General features: G+C 42.5%; 1 protein-coding gene across 6 annotated transcripts in view; it reads left to right on the forward strand.

Annotated features, from left to right (window-relative positions):
• The window catches only part of CXADR (CXADR Ig-like cell adhesion molecule), a 95,733-nt gene that overhangs the window by 32,350 nt on the left and 42,668 nt on the right, over positions 1 to 20,715 (forward strand). Inside the window, exon 1 of one of the 6 annotated variants that reach the window (XM_014829965.3) lies at positions 6,575 to 7,052. The exons of 4 other annotated variants lie outside the window; for them this stretch is intronic. In XM_014829965.3, coding sequence (XP_014685451.1) covers positions 7,010 to 7,052 — 43 coding nt within the window. In that variant the 5' untranslated portion in view covers positions 6,575 to 7,009. Of the gene's footprint in view, positions 1 to 6,574; positions 7,053 to 20,715 lie in introns of those variants that run through there. One more of the 6 variants, XM_070488725.1, reaches the window with a different exon arrangement.

Consider the following 20,715-nt stretch of genomic DNA (forward strand, 5'->3'; position numbering starts at 1 on the left):
GTTATTGGTATCAGCAGAAGAGCTTATATTAGGGGTGGAGAGAGAGAGGGAGAGACAAGCAATGCCCAGAGCCAACTTATCCAGAGGCTGTGAAAATGTTTTCATTTCTTTTAAAATCAGAAGAAGTAATGATATGATCCAGCCTGGCTTAAATTTGTCTCTATACGAACACAGTCGTAAAAGACCATTTTAAATATTTTTTATGGTGGGAGGGGTCCACAAAAGCAAAATACCTAGGGCCCCTGAAAGTCAGAATGTGGCCCTGGAAATCCCTAACTTCGATATTTTGGGGAAAACTTGCTGAGAAAATCCTTGACCAGGACCTATTTATTCTACCCAGACACTAGAGAATCTCACATAAGCAACTAAACATAATGTTTTTCAAGTGATTCAGCAAACTGAATGGAGCAAACGAAGTGAAAATCCTGGAGGGTTATCGACAGAGGAAGATGTGCTTTGATTTCTCCAGGCAGCTAATCTACAGAGCACATGGGTATTACTTTATTTAAAAGGGCTATTGAAGAGATGAGAGTGATGAACCTCATCTGAGAATTTATAAGTACAAGCCCGCCTTCATGCTGCTTTCTGATCCAAATTTGCATTAACTGTGTTCCCTGAGAAACTTAATGCCAAAAATTATTAGAAGTTTTCCTGGATCGGCAGTGCCCTAGGATCCCAGCAGAAGCTAATACAAACCCTCTTCCAAGGATAGTACTTAAAAACCTCAAATAATTCATACAGATAAAGTTCTGCAAACATGAGCTTACAAGAAAAAATAACCATAACACATGAAAAAAGAAGCCTAACATAAGCAAGAATCTGCACACACAACAAAAAACAATGACACGCAAAAATTTCATATCACATAATTACTCCACACATAAGATATAGTAAGTGTGTCTAATATGTTTAAAGAAATAAAAGAGAAATTTGGAAGTATAAGTAGGGAATAAGAAACCAAACAGATATGAAAAAAGATTAAATATCTATAAATGAAAAATATAAATAAATTAAAACTCATTCGAAGAACTGAATAGTAGATTCAACACAACTGAAGAGCAAAGCTGTTAACTGGCTGATGAAACTGAAAAATTCCCAGGAATTTAGCTTGGAATATCAAATAGATGAAAAATATAAGAGAACAAGATGTGAAGGATAGAATGAGAAAGTGTAACATACATGTAATTGATGTCTCAGAGGACGACAATAGAATGTGGGAAAACCAATATTCAACAAGAATTTAAATATTGAGATTTTTCCAGAATTGAGGGATGACAGGAATTCTCGCAGGTTCAGGAAATCCATGGCTGGATAAATAAAAAGAAATCCCAAACTAGACACATTGAAAGGAAATGGAACAACAAATCAAAGAGAAGATCTTAAGAACAGCCAGATTAATGACAAGGACTATTAGATTGATTCCAATAGAATGGCAAAGATAGCCAGAATATAGTGGAATAGTATTTGAAAGCATTGACAGAAAAGACCAGTAAGCTCCAAATTACATACCCAAAACTGGAGCTTTTAAGAATGAGGGCAAACTAAAGATAGATATTTTAAGACAAACAGAAACCAAGTTTACCTTAAAGAGATACTCAGTAAAGGAATTTGAAAAAGGACATACTTCTGGAAGAAGGAAAATTACCCTAGAAGTGGTGTGAGATGCAAGAAGAAAGAGTGAACAAAGATATGTAGACAAATCTATTTAAACACTGGGTATATAATTAAATGACAATGTATAATTTGTAAGGGGGACAGAACAAAAACACTGGATTACAATGTAAATTAGGAGGGGGATTTGATAGGAGTTAAATCAGTCTAAGACCCTTGTATTATTCATGAGAAGAGTAAAGATGTTAATTCTCTTCAGACTTGATTGGATCTTTTTTAAAAGGCCTCCAGGTACAAGAAAAATGACAACAGGACAGAAGATAACAATACCAAATCTTTGGAAACTGGAAAGCAGAGGGGTCAAAGTTTTCCGCGCTCAAGAAAATTGACTTCTAAGCCAGCAGTGGTCAAAGTGAACTTTCAAAGAGGATTTGGTGGCTTCAGGCACATTTAAGAGTAGGATGAAGGTGGGGCTAAAACGGGAATTGGTTCAAAGTGAGTTTAAAAAGAAGTTAAACACTGAGATCCCACCTTTACCCCTTTGGTGAGCCGGTGTAAGACTTGGTGCATAAAAAGAAGGCATTTGGACAGAGGATATCAAGCAGGGTTACGGTGGGGAGACTGTATTGTCTATACAGGGATTTATATACTGAAGTTGATGTCCCCAGTACTCTTCCAGCCATCCTTTCAGAAAGCTGAGGCTGGATATTAGTGGTCTTTTCTAAAAGTTTTTTTTTTTTTTGAGGACGCTTAGCCCTGAGCTAACTACTGCCAGTCCTCCTTTTTTTGCTGAGGAACCCTGGCCCTGAGCTAACATCCATGCCCACCTTCCTCCACTTTATATGTGGGACGCCTACCATGGCATGGCTTGACGGTGCCATGTCTGCACCCGGGATCCGAACCGGCGAACCCTGGGCAGCGGAAAAGCAGAATGCATGAACTTTGCTGCGCCACAGGGCTGGCCCCGTAAAAGTAATTTTCCTGGGTGTCTCCTCAAATTGACCCCATAGAAAAGTATCACCTACAAGCCAAAAACTTTCAATATGCTTCTTTTTTTCTGCCCTCCTTTAACTTTTGAGCAGAAAACCATGAATCAGTGGAAATTGAAGGAAAGCAACTAGTATGGAGTGACAGAGACCAAAACAATGAGAAGAAAGCAATTGGACAAAACACATTATTCTTGGATGAGAACACTTAAAAAGGCCATCAATAAAATCCTCAGTTTTGGTCTGCATAAACTTAGCACTTTTGTGGACTCATTTTGTAATCTGCATTATTAGGAATCTTACAAAAAATTCTGGGTCACTGGCTAAGGGTTGACGTAAATATTATATAGATGTCATAAACCTTAAAATGCATGTATTTATAATTCATTTGCTTAGCAGTAAATAGTTGATTTGGATGGTATTAAACCATAAAATCAATATTTGGGTAAGCTAAGCAGAACACACTTATGAGGAAGCTTCATTTCTTATTAAGAAGAGCATTAACAGGGCGAGCCCTGGTGGTCTAGTGGTTAAGTTTGGGCGCTCTACTTCAGTGGCCTGGGCCTTGTTTCTGGGCGCCAACCTATACCACTCCGTTAGTGGCCACGCTGTGCTGGTGGCCCACATACTAAAAATTAGAGGAAGATTGGCACGGATGTTAGATCAAGGTAAATCTTCCTCAGCAAAAACAATAAAAAGAACAGCATAATCATTTTCCAGAAAATATAAAAATCAGCAGTGTTGTATATGAAAGAAAGTTTCTTGCTTCACATGCCTTCATATTCTAGGCTGGAAAGAGGTGAAAATCCTTTACTTCTTAAGTATAAGTCAATCTCTGAACGTGGTCACAGAATTTTAACAATCTGTAGGTGGGCTGACAAACCCATTACTGCCAAGAAATCTTTGTAAGGACAGATGCTATGTTAACCACAGAGTTATTTATGTCTCTATAATTACCACCTTCTCTATGGACCAGGAACCACCTTTCTGCTTGTTTAGAGGCTATACAACGGGGAGGGCTTGGTGATTTATGAAGACAGGGCAATTCATTTAATGGCTATGCACTACTTATTAGCTAGGTTTGAGGACACCAAACAATCAATAATTTGTACGTTCCAGAATTAATGAGATCATCTCAGGATAGCTTCCAGGCGACATAATTTCCAAGCTGATAATAGCCACAAAGGCTTTTTAAGGTGTCATTAAGAAGTTTCAGGTAACTGTGTAATTTTAGCTATTGCTTATATGAAATAATGTAGTCACAAAGAAAAGTCTAAAGATGACTTCATGTAACTTTTTTCCCTTTTTTCTCATCTTTAATATAATTTTTTTTTTGAGATCAGCCCTGAGCTAACATCTGTGGCCAATCCTCCTCTTTCTGCTGAGGAAGACTGGCCCTGGGCTAACATCTGTGCTCATCTTCCTCTACTTTAAATGTGGGACACCTGCCACAGCATGGCTTGACACGCGGTGCACAGGTCCGTGCCTGGGATCCGAACATCTGAACCCTGGGTTACCAAAGCAGAGCAAAGGAACTTAACCACTACACCACTGGGCCAGCCCTTTTAATATAAATTTTTAAAGAGCAATAGTTCCCTAAATAAGATAGACTGATCCTTTCAAAGTTACTTAATCTCAGTGATAATACATTTGGAAAAATTTGTGTTCAGTAATCTAAAAAAGTATATAACATTAATTCTGTAAAATTTACATTTTTAAAAGTACATTCTAAAAAGATATATTAAGATGTAATGATTTGTGAGTTACTGCATGGATATTTAAATATTTTTTATTAATACAGTCAATATATTAATTAATACATCAATTGAGTATATTCAATTCAACAAATACCAGAGAACCTACTATGGGCTGTGCTTCCAAGAAAGACATGAATAATGTGCCTTTTTGGCTTTCCAGAAATATTCCAAGTAAAAGAAGTGATTGATAGCTATGAAAATGCCTACCACAGACAGAGGCAAAAGGTAAGGATTGTAAAAAAAAAAAAAGAGGATTGAGATGAAAATCCTTTTCATCTTAAGATTTCCTCTAAGAAGTGGCTGAGATGACTCCAGAAGGGTGATTTTCGTGTCTACTGGAGGAGACAGGGTAGCAACTTTCTAACAAATGCTTCTTTGAACTGATTAATACTAGAAACATTCTCTTAAAACAGTCTGAAATCGATATGAACAACTTCAGGGCTTAATCTTTTCTAATGTCATACAGTACAATGTGATGAGTAAAAATTTAAGTTCCAAATATTTTATATCTTCAATTCCATCCAGTAGGATTCCTGTTTCCTTAACTAATAGGAAGCCCCAGCGGTTACTCGGGATTCTCTTTAGATCAGCCAGGACTCCACGGGAGGCAAGTTACATCAGGATCGCCGGAGTCGGGGCTCAGGTGTCGGTATTGCGTAAAAGTTCTCCAGATCATTCTACTATGCAGCCAGGGCTGTAAACCACAAGGCTAAACCGCGGGCGCGCAATTTTAGTCATCCTGACAACTGATTTACTTTCTCTTTGCTGGCTTAAGAAATAATAATAATTTTCCAATATTATTTTTTGTTAGCTTTCACCTCACTGAGCACTTACTTTGTGCCAGGCACGGTGCCAAGCACTTTTTTGTGCATTATCTCATTTAATTTTCATACCTACCCCTGAAGTAGGTGCTGTTTCTAAGCTACTTGCCCAGTTCCTGCCCCATCCCGGAGCCGGAGAGCTTACCCACTGCGCTACACCGCTCTCTCTCTTTTTTTTTTAGCTCTATTTTTTTTATTAATGTTATGATAGATTACAACCTTGTGAGATTTCAGTTGTACATTTTTGTTAGTCATGTTGTGGGTACACCACTTCCCCCTTTGTGCCCTCCCCCCACCCCCCCTTTTCCCTGGTAACCACCGATCAGATCTCCTTGTCAATATACTAACTTCCACCTATGAGTGGAGTCATATAGAGTTCATCTTTCTCTGACTGGCTTATTTCGCTTAACATGATACTCTCGAGGTCCATCCACGTTGCTGTGAATGGGCCAATTTTGTCTTTTTTTATGGCTGAGTAGTATTCCATTGTGTATATATACCACATCTTCTTTATCCAGTCATCAGTTTCTGGGCATGTAGGTTGGTTCCACGTCTTGGCTATTGTAAATAATGCTGCGATGAACATAGGGGTGCAAGGGACTCTTGGGATTTCTGATTTCAGGTTCTTAGGATAGATACCTAGTAATGGGATGGCTGGGTCATAGGGTATTTCAATTTTTAACTTTTTGAGAAATCTCCATACTGTTTTCCATAGTGGCTGTACCAGTTTGCATTCCCACCAACAGTGTTTGAGGGTTCCTTTTTCTCCACAACCTCTCCAACATTTGTCGCTCTTGTACACCGCTCTCTTTTAATTCACTCTGACACGGAACTGTCGGGAACACCCGTCTCTCAGCAGTTATAAATAAACGTTATCTAGAAAGAACAACGGAGAACAAGCAGCAAAATCACACAAGAACAAGTATGGAGGGCCCCAGGAGGCAGAAGCGACTCTGCAGAGTTGACCAGGCGATTCAAGATCCCTAATGCTCCGCCCCCTAAGCTCCTCCCCCGAGGCCTTTAACCACCCCTACCTAGCCCCACTTTTCAAGCTCGCTGGTCTTATTGATCAATTTCACGGCTAGAATAACCTTAAATACAAGGGGGGAAAACCCAATCCGGGTATTTCCCAAATCCGTAGCTGCACTTTAGGGTTTCAGTCATTACTGGAGATGGGGAAAAGCCTTCTCAAGCCTTCTACATGAGGCCATCCGACTCAATGAGATGGGAGCCAATCCTGGAGGCTGCCCGGTTGCCTTCCTCCAGAGCCTTAGGTGGGAGACACCGCCCCTGCAGCAGCAAATCGCCAGGGGTGGGACGCGTGGCTGGGGGCCTGCACCCCGCTGTACCTCGAGACGAAGGTGGGGTGAGTGCAGGCAGGCGCTCTGCATGAGCGCTCTCCAGGGTCCGGGGCAGGCGGGCGCGACTGCAGTTCAGTTTCAGTCTGGGGAGAGGGGTGGCCCGCGCACAAACGTGGATTTGCCTAAAGACACGGAGGCGAGGAGCCCGGGTCACGCTTTGCGCGAGCTGCTGCCGACGGCCCCCAAGCCGAGCGCTGCGGCCGGGAGTTCCCTGCTCAGAACCCGCCGGGGAGCAGCGGGCGCTCTGCGCTCGGTTGCCACGGCAACCCCACGCGCCTGGCGGAGCGGCGCGCGCGGCGGGGGCTACCACTGCCGGAAGTGACGTGTTTCACCTGCCGAGCGAGGGCGGGGTGGACGCGGGTGCCGAGGTGCCGCCGCCGCCAGCCAGTCGGGAGCGCGCGAGCCCGAGAGTGACTGAGACCGCGGGTGAGAGCCGCCTACCTGCCATCGCCGCCCACGGCCGGGCCGCCACCATGGCGCTTCTGCTGCGCTTCGTGCTCCTGTGCGGAGTCGCGGGTGAGTGGGAGGCATTGCGGTCCCTAGGGTCCCCATTGCGGGCGGAGCCCTGGGGCGCTGGCAGCCCGCGGCCACCCGGGAACAATGAGCGTGGGGGAGGGGGCGGGCGCGCCTTGGGGGCGCTGCGGCGGGGGTGGCGGTGCGGCAGGGATTGCGCCCGGCTGGTTTTGCCCGGCGGAGCGCGCCAGCCGGGAAGGTGGAGCGCCTCCGAGAGGACCCCTGCGGGGGCGTGGGATGTCCGGGGGGCGTCGACGGAGCGGGCGGGCGAGCCCCGGGCTGCGGGCTTTGGTGGAGGCGCTCCCGGGGCGCGGGTGGGTGGGCGCGGCGTGCCCGGTGCGCCTGGCGTCCCTCCCAGGCTATTCTTTGCCGCGCGTGCGGGCTCTGCTTTATTTGCCTTGCCCTTTCCCTTGTTCGCCGCGGTGTCGAGTCTGTGCAGGGTTACCCGATTTCAAAAGCCTTGGGCGGGCAAGTTTTCAGGTGTCGAGCAGTCCAGGCGGGGAGGCTGAATTACAAACGCCATGATTAAATGGACACTGAGGTTTTCGGTGCCTCGGATCGTCCAAGCTTGATCGGGTAGGGGAGGCGAGCCCAGGCACGAGCTGTTAACTGGATGGTAACTCGATCGAGCAGACCGTGGAAAATCCAAAGTAGGTTCCTGCAAAAATGCGATATTGATTTCCGCAGTCCCGGAGCAAAGTGCAAAGGAGTAATTAGTAATCTCGGTTTTGAGTTTATAATGAGTTGGTTCATTTTGAAGATAAGACAGGCTGACTTGTACAGGGTAATTCCTAAAGGAATTGCCGAGTACATTTTTCGACTGCGCCTTTCTCGGGAGGAAAAAAAAGGCATTTGAAAAATGCGTGGACCATTAGAAGGCGTAATCGTTTGACACTTAGCAAAACTGATGTGTTTTCATGTCAGTGTTTCAACCAGCTGATCTTGTTGGTCAGAGTAAGCACTTGTCGCATTTTGGAACCATATGATTCATTAAGAAAAAAAAAGTCCATAGGTGGGACCCTAGGAGGCACACTTCTTGTAGCCTCCGGAAGGATAATTTTTTTTTAAGTGCTCCAAAGCAGGATCGGGTGGTCCTTTCTGTTGGGATGGTTCTCTGCTTCCTGTGGAAATGTTAACTCCATTGTTGGATGCCACAGCTGTGAGCATTACTCATGGGATCAACATTCTATTAACAAGTCTAATTTCGATCTCAGTCTATAGCACTGTCTCCACCTTTTTGATACATATCATTTAGATTTGGCTGAAATTTCCCAAGTAGAGCTTCTGGAAAAGATGAAGGGTTGGTAACCAGTTTACGTGACAGGTTCCCACCTTTGTTTTGTCAAGGACTAAACTGAAGTTGAAGTTGAGAAGGCATTATTTGTGTTGTCTGTGGAAAAAGATGTTTTAGCTTACATCTGAAGCAGAAAAGTGGAAGAACGTAAACTATGTAGAGGAATTTTTTTTCTGGGGATATCTGGATAATTGTCTGGATTTCACTTTTTTTGGATGCCTCACTTTGGTAGGCACCATCTCAATCAAGAATATTTTGATACATCTAGAGTCATTCTGTTCATAAAGTGTACACTAGGTTACAGTGAGCATCTCATTAAAGAACAGTTGTCTCCTGGCCGGGTAAGCAAGAAAACTATTTGTAATTCCAATATTCCAGTTTAGGACACAACTCAAAAACTATGTAACTGATGTATGGCTTGGAGTATTTTTTTAGATACTTGTTGCCATTTTCGAAACTCATTGCTGTGAACTTGAGTGGTAACTCAATTCGCAAAACGGGGCAGAGGCTTACGTATTAAAAATTGCAGTGCTGTCAGTGGTAGATCTTTCTCCATCTGTCCATATGTGTTATAAAGAGTTCTGTGGTATACTCTGGGTTGCTGGGGGAACTCCTTTTGATGCGTTTTTCTTGCCAACGTAACAAGTCATGCTACTCCGAGTAGTAGTGGGAGGAGTAGTAGAGCAGTAGGAATAGTAGTAAAATTAAAGCCTTGCTTGAGTGGTTATTAAATGCCAGACACTGCTCTGCGTGCTTTGTGTGTACTGACTCAATTTACCCAGCAACCCTAGAGGGTGTGTGTTATGATAAGCCTGTTGTACAAGTGGGGAAACTGAGGCACAGAGTGGTACTATAACTTTCCGAGGTCACCGATTTGCTCCTTCATCCTTGGTCTTACCACTGTACTATTCTACCTCTTACCGCAGCCACTTTCCTCTGATTACCTCTAATCACATCCCAAATTTCTATCACTAGTTATCTGTCATTTATAAAGAACCTGCTCTTGGTTTGACTGTATGCCAAGTACTGAAGGCTTTTATTATTAGCCCTTTCATGTCTTGATCTTAGTCGAATACTTTCAGGCACTACTGTGAGAATGCGAGGATCCAGGGCATTGTCTGGTGTTGTAAACTAATGTGGCCCATGGACCAGAAGCATCAGCATCACCTGGGGATCTTGTCAGAGTTTGTGATGCTGCTGTTTTTCACGCTGTCAACATGAGCAGAACTAAAAAAGTGCTGGCCAGTGATTCTGGTCTCCTGGCCTCTTGTTAGCCGTTTGATGGCAGCAGACCTGTCTTCTCAGTGTGCATCAGGTGTTTTATGTGTTAAGAATGGGGATCCTAGTGTCTTGGAGTTGTTGAGGAACAAAGTGAAATGTTTATCATTTTGCTTTCTTGGAGTCTTTTCCTTTACATAAAAAAATGAAGATTATTTGATGTGAACTTTATCCACTCGATATACCTCTCTCTTACTATGTACAGTCCTGCCATTATACCAACCATCAGAGCAAAGCTTGCTTCTCTTCCAAGGCATGCCACCCTCCATTGACTCCCTACCCTATGTGTCAGAGGGCAGGGGCGTTACCTGCATTGTTCATTGTTCTAGTCCCAGTGTTAGCTTGTGGCACCGGGTAGATAGCAAGTGTTAGTAAATGTTGTGTAGCTGAAAGTTTTCAACTTCTTTACCACTAGGCCTGTTTATATGATACAACTTTTATCAGTTGCATCTGTCTTTCCCTTCTCGTCCAATAAAGATGTCCCTTGCAGGGATCATTCCATTAGCTTTGTCTCATTCAGTTGTTAGTCTAGAGAAGTTAAGCTTCCGCTTTATATCTGATGTCATTGTTCTGTTCCACTCCCCTGCTTCTGTTGACAAAGGTAACAATAACCATATGGCAAATCCATTTATCTTTTTGGAGCTCAGTTTTTTTGCTGAGGAAGATTAGTCCTGAACTAACATTATGTGCCAGTCTTCCTCTACTGTGTACATGGGTTGCGGCCACAGTGTGGCTGACAAGTGGGGAAGCCCAAGAGCCTGGGCTGCGAAAGTGAAACGTGCCGAACTTAACGGCTACACCACGGGCCAGCCCCACTTGGAGCAACTTGACAACTATTTTGGTTCTTTCCCACCCTATTAACCTGCTCTTCACTGTCTTCTACAATAGCTCCTTTAAGTGTCAGGCTTCCCAGTGATTTGGCTCATAGTCCTCTTCTCAGACTCCATCTTAAACCTGGGTGACTTCATTTATCCATTTCTGTAATGTCCAAATAGTTGCTAGTGACTTAAAAATATTGCCAGCTCAGCCCACCTCTCCTTTGAATTCTGGGCCAATATTTCCAGCTGCCTAACGTTCACCTTCCACCTGAATGCACTTTAGTACCTCAGATTCTGCAAGCCCCGAGCTGAGCTCATCCTTGAATTAATTGATTAAATGATCTAGTCATTCAGATATTTATGGCCTACTATGGACTATGCCTGTGTTAGGTGCCCGTACAGTACTATAGGACTTTGCAAGGTGCAGAAGGTTTGATAGGACATTCCCAGCAGATGGTACAGCTTTTGCAAAGACCTGGAGATCTGAAAGGGTGTGATGTGGCTTGGGAGTTGAGAAATTCAGTGCATATAAAGCATTTAATCAGCACTTCTCAAACTTTTGATGTGTGCCGGAGTCATTCTTATGAGAAAGTGTGAGGTGAAGCCTGAGATTTTGCATTTTAACAAATTTCCCATGATGTCACTGCTGACCACCCTTTGGGTGGGTGAAGATCTGAAGGCTATGCCAAGAGCGTAGTAGGAGACGAGCGATGATAGACGTCTGTCGAATTATCCCGCCCCCTGCAGTGGCGCTGAGAAGCACGCCAAGGCCTGGAAGAAGTGAGCATATACGCTGAGATTATTCTCTAGAATGACGCAGAGCTCTGCAGCAGTTCTGCAGGCGGGGAGAACAGATAGATCCAAGGCAGGAATCCACCTGGGGTGACCTGGACATAAGCAGTCCCTGCTGAAACACAGCAGAGTGGTGTTGGGCTTCCTCTTTGATCTGGAAAGTTGCTTTGAGGGAGCTGCAGTGGAATCTGACATCTGGTTAGTTGAATGAATGGCAAGAAGTCGGAGAGAAGCAATAAGATTTCTGGCTTGAGTGAATGGTTATGTCACTAATCTGCAGGGATAAAGAAAAGAGGAGCAAGTTTTAGAGAGGGCGACAATGAGCTTAAGTTTGGACAGGTTGTATTTGAGGTGTCTGAGGGGAATGGAGGTGAAAAATAGCCAGTAGGAGGATTTAAATAAAGGACTGCTCTCAGGAGAGAGGCGAGGATGGGTGGTGCAGAATTGAGAACCACTGCTGAAAGGTGGCATCCGTGTAAGGTTAACCAGGAAAAGCAAGTAGGACTAGAAGAGAAGGTGAAATGTGACACGGGGGACCGTCAGCATCTAATAGTAGACAGAAGGTGAGCGGTAGGGAGTGATAGGGAATGCAGGAGACCTAGAGGACAGGGGGTCCCAGAGGTGAGGCCAGTGAGTCTCACCATTAGGAGATTATTGAGAACGTTCAGGACATTATCTGTTCCACAGGAAGGACAGTTTCTGTATGGTGAGAGTAAAGCTAGATTTTAATAGATTGAGGAGTGGGCATCAGGTAAGTGGGGAATGAGAAATGTACTTGGCACTTGCAGTTGGTTTGACAGTGAAGAGTTGCCCATAGGGCCTTAACTCTAGGGGACAGTAGCAGAGCCAGGGGAGAAGGTAGAAGCCAGCAGGTGAGGACTCCCTTACCTTCCAGCCACCCAGACCTAGAAGCTTTTCCTCATTTTCTGTTATGGGCCCAGTTTCTTCCTTGTACATAAATGTTGAGATTCCTCAGTTTATGGCTTCAGTTACCATTTATGTCCTTACAGCCTCTAGTCTATTTCTAGTCTCTCTGTCTCCCAAGCTTTGCCCATAATTTCAAACCACCCACTTAACATCTCTGCTTAGACTTCCCACAGGCGCCTCCAATTGAACCTGTCTACATACCACTATTCCCTCTCATGTTAAATGGCATTTTCAGCCACCAAAATGCCAGTGCAGAAATCTGGGTATCTTACTTGACACTTCCTATTCTCTCACCTGCTTACATCTAGTCAGTTTCTTAGTCGCTTGAATCCCTCCAGCCACTACTCATAGTCCAGGTTATACCAGCAACTCTTAAGATGGTTGAAATAGCTTCATACTTGGCATCTGATTAAGTGAGCTTTCCCCTGTGCTCCCGGCACATCCCACTCCTGGAGCATGTTCTGACACTTACCAAGTGTGCCTTTATTGTAATTGTTTTCCCTCACCAGACCGTACTTTTCATGAGGTCAGGGATTGTCTGTTTATTTTTCATTTCATTCCCAGTGTATGGCACAGTGCATGTTAATTGAGTAATAGGGAAGGGTGTGCTAGACAGGAATTCATGTTTGTCTAGACCTAGAGGGGAAAGAGCATTTGCAGATCAAAAATAGATACCTCGTGGAAGAGGTGAGCAGGCCTGAGCTTGGTATGCGGCACAGCTCAGTTTTGCCATATGTTCAGGAGTGGAGTCAATTTATATTTCCACTCCAATCTCATTTTAATCTCCTGTTTGCAGCCTCTTTTCCACCTTTCCTCTATCATACACAAATCATTATCAGGTATAATTAAATAAAGGCAGGAATTGAGACTGGTGGCTTTTTATTTGGTTCGTTTGGTGGCCAGCAAGCAATGGATATGAACTTTACAATAATTATTAACGTAACCCAAAAAATAATTAAAAATGGTCTAATTGAAATGAGGTTAAGGCCTTATCTTACTGTCTTTCATCTATCTTGTGTTTTTTAAGAAATCTAATATTCTAGAGTAATTGTTAGATTGGTGTTGGAATTAGATTGGTTTCTATTAAGAGGATAGCACTAAGTAGAAGTGAAGAGCAGTAACCTTTCTAGCTCTGGTTCCTTATTTTCCACTTGATTTCTTCCGTGGGGCTGAATTTACAAATGGTGGAGGGTGAGGGGGATGGGAGACCAGCACCTTGGCATGGTGGAGTGATCTGTTCAGCAAGCTGGTGGAGTGCTGGTAGAGTGATCTCTTGGGGCTCTATTATTGGTATTTTTTTCTTTGTAAGTTGTTCACTTTGTTGAATCTGTTACTATCTCCACATAAAAGAAGAAGGGAAGGAAGCTCAAAATGTTTCTGCATTCAGTGGCAAGATGGTGACTTAGACATTTTGTCTCTTTTGTGCTTTCCCACTAGTCTTTTCTGTAGCCTTTCTTCCTTCATCTCATTGACTCACCCATTGTGGTTTCTAATAAAGAGTTAGCCAATTAGAGTTCAAGCCTTAAAGGCCATAACTTGACTCAGCAGTATTTGCAATTTGTTTTAATTGGCTGGATGCTCTTAGAAGAAATGACAGTGCCTGCTCTGTAGACAAAGGGGAGGTAGGGTAAGGGAGATGATGACAGTCTGTTTTAGGGTAGGTGTGAGATCAGTGGGGTGCTTCAGTTTGTCCTTTGACAGTTGGTGAGAAAAAGGATTAACAGTCATATTAACCAAGGTTTGTATATTCTGAGATAATGCAGATTTCTTTAGAAACTATTAAATCACTTTCTTTCTTTCGGAGATATTTTACCAGTTGGAATGAGAATGACTTTGATTTCATTTACTTCTAAGAAATACAGATGTGTTTAGCTTTCAAGAAGAAACGACATAACTAATCACGGTTACTTTTTCCCTAGTGTAGGCGTGTATTCTGTGTGAGTTTACAGGTTTCTGCAAAGGAAGGATGCTTTGGCTGCACAGGTAAAATGCTCTCAAGGAATCTCAAGGAACTGCGGATACAGTGAACCAGATGTGTTGGGCCACATCTTTGTTGGATCCTTAGAGGGACTCTAGCTGACCTTCTTCCGTCTCTCTCAGATTCTCCAGTGAAGAGTGCTTTGAACTTTTGAGTACCGGAAGATTCCCCTGGGGGTTTTCTGTAATGGGCTAGACAAAGACTTTTGAGCGTTCTGTGGCCCTGGTAATTCTATAGTAAGAACTGAGAAGCCTTTTTAACCTACTTGGTTGTGCAATGTGAAATCTGATACTTTTAGAATGAACTGGTGAATCTGGGCCAGAAAAGTGATGGTACTTTATTTTTTAAGACAATTTCACACACAGGTCATTTGAATCTACTCTCCTGACAACTTTGGGGTAGGAAGTACACATTATATTTTTATTTATAGGAATCAAGTTGTAAAACCAAGGCCCAAGTCTGATATATTGTGGCATTGGTCCATACAGTGCTGTCCTATAGAAATATGATGCAAACCACATGTGTAATTTATAATTTTCTGGTAGCCACATTTAAAAGTAAAAACAAAAAGGTGAAATGAATTTGAATATATTTTGCTTAACCCAATATATACAAAATATTCCATATGTGGTTAAATTGGACATTAGTGAGATTTAAATTTTTTTTCATACTAAGTCTTCAAAATCTAGTCAGCATTTGACCTATAGCACATCACAGTTTGCACTAGCCACATTTCAAGTGCTCCGTAGCCATATATGGCTAGCAGCTACCCTATTGGTCAGCACGGGTCAGTACTTGGAGCTTTTTTTCCAGTCACCTACCATATCTAGTTTCAGAACATCCTACTAACTAAAATAGCATGGGTGTGGTGCGCCGTCAAAACAGCTTTGTCAAATGGAACATGCCTTTGGAGTTGCTCTCTTGAGATTTTACCTCTAAAATAATTATTTGTGTCACATAGCATTCTTGTTGGCAACAAGCTAAATAAAGTCTCTTGTTTCTTATTTAGTTTCTTGTAATCATCAGAGCATTTGTTACACACACACAAAATTATATCAGCTGTCCTTATTTGATAGTTATGTGCATTTCCATTTTAGATATAAGGCAGAAAAAACAAATATATGCACCAAAATAATATTTTTAACTTGCCTATGGGGGAAATAAATGTGTTTCTGGAGAGATGGCAAATAAGGAAAGAATGGCCCCTAGTGATGGTTGCTAGGGAAATTTGAGTTCACTTTGGGATATTACAAAGGAATTTATGGGAAGACAATCACGTTAGACATGCTTACAACAGGAATGATTTTCGTATTGTAATTAATGCTTCCTTTATTAATTTTAGGATTTTCCATAAAGAAATTATTTACTCATTTTGCTGTTATGTGTATTTCTTTGCTTTCTTACTTTCTATGCTCTCATCTTTATAAGACACTTCACCTGAGTTTTTTGTTCTTTGGTGTTTTTTTTTTTTGCCAAGCACTCAGTCTCTTTCCCTGTTTTATGTTAATTAAAGGAAGAGAACCTGAGGTTTTTATGAGCAAGGGGCACAGGCAGATTTCTTAAAATGGAATGATACATAGTATTCTGTGAAGGTGATGAAAATATTCACCATGGCAACAGATCTGCTTTACCCATAATGCAAAATACCCAATTTACATTTGTTTTGCCAGAGAATTCTGAAATTAGCATCTGTGTATTAGAGAGAACCTGGGGAAGGCAATATTCTACGTAGATTGAAAAAGGCTAAGACTTAATTTCAATTGGAATTGAAATGTGAATGCTTCCCTGAGATGAGTGTGTCTGCGTACGTGAGGGGAGGGGGGAGGGGTGGATCACAGTCCGATTCAAGAAATACTTGTAGAAAATCTGCATGTTCACATTCTTAACTCCCCCTGTCTGGCTTTTCATTATAATTTACATTTTCTCTGTTCCCGATTTATAAATTATATTTTAAATATTTCTTAGGCGGATCCTCAATCCCTGTGGAAGAAGTCAGGGTGTAAATAAATAATACCATGTGTACATATGGGCAAGGTGTTTTATTAGGTGCTTCGGGAGTATGAATGAGGAAGTTACCGTGCCAGTACTTTCCTCGAGCTTCATCTGGGAGGAGGGAGTGAGGCACTTATTCCCTCAGCTGGGTTACCAAGCAGAGCACCCAGCAGAGCAGGGTGGGGGTCAGAGTAGATATGCTGTGTGATGTACAAATTCACGGTTTTCTGATTATTCTCTTGGGACCTCATTGGCTTCTCCAGACCATTTCCTCTCTACCTGTGTGCCAGCCCTTCAGGCCTTGAAACTTCTGCCCTCTGCTTTTACCAAACTTCTGGTTGCTTCTCCACGTTGACCAGGAAATGCCCCGTCTCGTCCTCCCATCCCCTCCTCTCCAACCCCCATATACCATTACCTTGGCGTTTTAGTATTTACATTTCATGGTTCACTTTTTATAACATCCCTACACCACAGTTCCTTGACTTCTTAAATACAGTGATTTTCTATCCATTTCACTTCGGCAACCCTCTTCTTATACTTAGTTCTTCAGCTCTGAAATCTTGAGCTCTGTTGTCACTGTCTCCCAGCTTTCTCGAACTTCCATCGTACCTCCTTGCTATCATTGAGATCTCCAGGCTTTACCCCTGTCCACCCCACTCTGGTCTTCTGGTTACTTTAAAACCAGAATTTCTTCTATATTCCTGAGTCGCAGGGTCAGACCCCACCTTTCCTCCCTGATATGGGTCACTCCTGCAGGCTGATTTCTTTGCTCCTGCTCATGGACTATGGTGCACAGATGGAGAGAAAGTGGGAATGCACAGCTGGGTGCACTGGGGAGACTGTTTATTGTCCAATTTGACTAGACTTTTTTTAAAGTATATTTATAAAGTATCAGAACATTATATTTTTAACAAAGACAAAATAAAAATAACTTTTCTGTCTCTAACTCCTTCTATTCTTTTTAAATAAACCTTTTATTTGAAGTATGGCATTCATACATAGAAAAGCACAGTTTAGAGCATTATTTATAAGAGGACAGTTCAGAACATTATCACAGAAGGGACACATCTATGTAATTATCACCCAGATCAAGAAATAGAATGTAACCTGCATCTCAGAAGTCCGCCTGTGGCCCCTCCAGTAACTTTCTTCATTCTCTTCTGATTTCTAACAATATACATTAGTGTTAACACTTTATATAACTGTGATTGCACAGTGTATGTTTTTTTCTAACTTTCACTTATTACCATGTTCGTAAGATTATTCAGGTTGTGTAGCTGGAGATTATTCGTTTTCATTGCTATATGCTATGCTGTCATGTGACTGTACCACAACTGGTTTGCCCATTCTGCTGTTGATTTACCTTTTTTCCTCCAGTTTTCACTATTGTGGAAGCTGCTGCTATGACATTCTCATACACGTTTTAGTGCACGTGTGTACATTTCTCTACCTATGAGTGGAATTTCTGGTGCACGTAGCTCCTGCTTATTTTTAGCTTCGTTGATACTGCCAAACAGTTTTCCGAAGTTAGTTGTACCAGTTGACACCCCCACCGATAGAGTATGAAAGTTCCAGTTGCGCCACATCCTCATTGTTTCGTTTCAGCTGTCCTGGTGGGTTTGTAGTGCCGCATCATTGTGGTTCTCTCTTTTTTTTAAACATTTTAATTATGGAAAATTTCAAATATATGTAAAACTAGAAAAAATGATAGGATAAACCTCAGTATATCGTTGCCTAGCTTCGTCACCTCTCAGCTGGTTTCAGTCGGTTCCATTCTGGAGTCCTTCACTTCTTTCCCCGTTCTCTTCACGGGCATTTCAGACGTGAACCAGTCTCCAAAACCCCTCTCCCCACACATTGTCTGCCTCTTTTATTCTAAGTCGGTGCTGTGTTCCTCCTTTGTCACAGAGGAAATGAGGCACTCAGGTACAAATTTCCTTCATTTCTTGTACCCCCGTGTGTGAACTTATCCCTAATTATAGCGGTCCTCTTCTGTCCTTCCCTCCATGCCTATTTAAAAGTGCCTTATCCCCGTTTTCTAGGCATCGTTCTTTTCTCAGGACTTGATCCTTCAGTCTCTGAGTGTTCTGCTGTATGTATTTTTAACCTCTCCCATTCTATTTGCTCCTTCTTTTTGATGTATAAACATGCTCTACGTTCCTCATTTCCAAACAACCTTTCCTTACCACACATCACACTCTACTCTTTTTCTCCTACCCCTGAGAACCAGGTTCCTCAAAATAGTGGTCACTTCTGTCTCTGCTCACATGATCTCAGCGTCTGTAGTTAGATGTATGCATCTCCCCAGAGACTTCACTAAATCCGATTTGGCCTAGGTCACCAGTGATATTCTGCTTGCCAAACCTGGTAGATAGATTTCAGTATCATTTATTTACATATCAAATTTTGAGTTCTTCCAACATGGAAGGCACTGCTAAAGTGTTAGGGATAAAAGATTAAAAGATACTTTCCCCACACTACAGGAATTTATATCCTGGTGGGAGTGACAGGCTTATAAAATGACTGAATTGTCAGACTAGCTACTGTTTATTGAAAGAATGATACCAGGTTGTGCTGGAACTGTTCAGAGCTTTACGAGCGTTATTTTATTTAATCCCTATGATGAAGTAGGCATTAGTACTTTAATGCCCACTTTAAAGAAGAAAACAATAAGACTTAAAAAGGCTAGCAACTTGCCTGCAGCCAGGCCAAGCATTTAGTAAGCTCAGTTTGAATTTGAACCCAGATCTGACTTTAGAGCCCATGCTATTAGTGGGCAGAACTTCCATAATCCAGGAGGCTGATGTTTCAGAAATGTCTGCCCTTGTGAGGGGGACTCAGAGAACCACTGCGACTGCTTTTTGAGTTGCAGGGGGAGAGGGGCGATGGGTGTCAGGGGGAGGCCTCTTGATGGTTGATTGAATGATGGTCTAGAATTAGGACATATTAGATCTGAATAGACAGTTAAGTTCGACGTCTTTAATTTGTTTGAGCCCTAGAGAGGCAACGTGTCCAAAATGATAGAGCTTTTATTGTGACAGACTTGACAACAGATTCCTAGTCTGATATTTATTTCCCTGTTAAGCAAAAAGGTTCACCCGAACTCTTGAATCACGTGCTCCCTAAAATGCCGTCTCCTTAGAAAATGAGTATGGGAGAGAAACAGTGTCAATTCCCAACTCTCCTCCACCACGCTGTTTGGATTGGGGTCTGGTAAAGTACTCACTGTATTTTATAGTGATTTTTAAAGCAAAATCTCTATGTCCAGGGGTGTTTACCACTGGACTTCTGCCCACAGGACGAGCGTGGCTGGGAGCTGGGCTGCCTGGATGTGCAGCTTGCTGCCTTAGTGGCTTAGATCCCTCTCGGTGTCTGATTCTTCACTGTAAAGTGGGCCTAATAGAACCGCCTCCCTCAGAGTTCTGAGGATTGAGAGTTAACATGTATAAAATGTGCTATTATTGTTAAGATGATGATTTCCCCATTTCCATCTCAGTTTATTTCCTGGGCGCCTGCTTTTTGATTTCTCATTGGAGGTGGGGAGCTGGGAATTTATACAAGAAAAACACAGAGAAAAACAAATAAGTATACTTTGTCACTTCTCATCGTTGGTAATTTATCTGACTGTAAGGATTACTTTCTTAGCTCTAAGTAGGTCTTAACATACTGTACTGAGTAGCACACGTGGGAGTTAAACAACTAAAACTCCGGGACAGCAAAGAGTACAATTTCTGCCTTCCTGTGAGTGTTTTCTTCTCTCCCCCAGCAATATTTAAAGGCCTGGTTGGAGTAGTTAACTAGTATTCACATATTTGAAATGTTTTTCTTTTTCCTTTCTGGAAACACTGTTTAGGTGACTTTTAAATATTGCTAATCCCTAAGCACCTTCCTGGTGAGGAAAGTTAGCATAGGTTGGAGTTAGGGTCAAGGAAATGTTGTAATAGCATGGTGGGCGCATTTTTGCACGGGGTTTGGAATAGCCTGGTGACTTGCTTGCTCACCAAGACATCTGTAGTATTTGTTAGCAAACACACAACAAAATTGTGCTTGTCCTGATCGTCCTGTAAACATACCACTTTGTGATTTGTCTGGTTTATTTCTTAACATTGCTATGGTGACTCTTTTTTCTTTTTTTTTTTTTTGAGGAAGATTGGCCCTGAGCTAACTGCTGCCAATCCTCCTCTTTTCTCTGAGGAAGACTGGCCCTGAGCTAACATCCACGCCCATCTTCCTCTACTTTATATGTGGGATGCCTACCACAGCATGGCTTGCCGAGCGGTGCCATGTCCACACCTGGGATCTGAACTGGTGAACCCTGGGCCGCCAAAGTGGAACCTGCGCACTTAACTGCTGGGCCACCAGGCTGGCCCCAGTGACTCATTTTTGACTTTTTTTTTTTTTTTTACATAAGGTTCCTGAATTCCATGATCTGAACTCAGCAGCAATATGATTGAATGTGTCCTTTCTGTTTGAAATAGTAACCCTTAGGACATTCTTTGACATTTCTCAAAAAAGTCTGTATCAGAGAAATTCTGTAGAACAGTTGACATTAAGGTCATCACAACCCTTTCCAAGAAACCAAAGAAA

Source organism: Equus asinus, chromosome 18, assembly GCF_041296235.1.
Source record: "Equus asinus isolate D_3611 breed Donkey chromosome 18, EquAss-T2T_v2, whole genome shotgun sequence".
In the NCBI taxonomy this organism is placed as follows: Eukaryota; Metazoa; Chordata; class Mammalia; order Perissodactyla; family Equidae; genus Equus; species Equus asinus.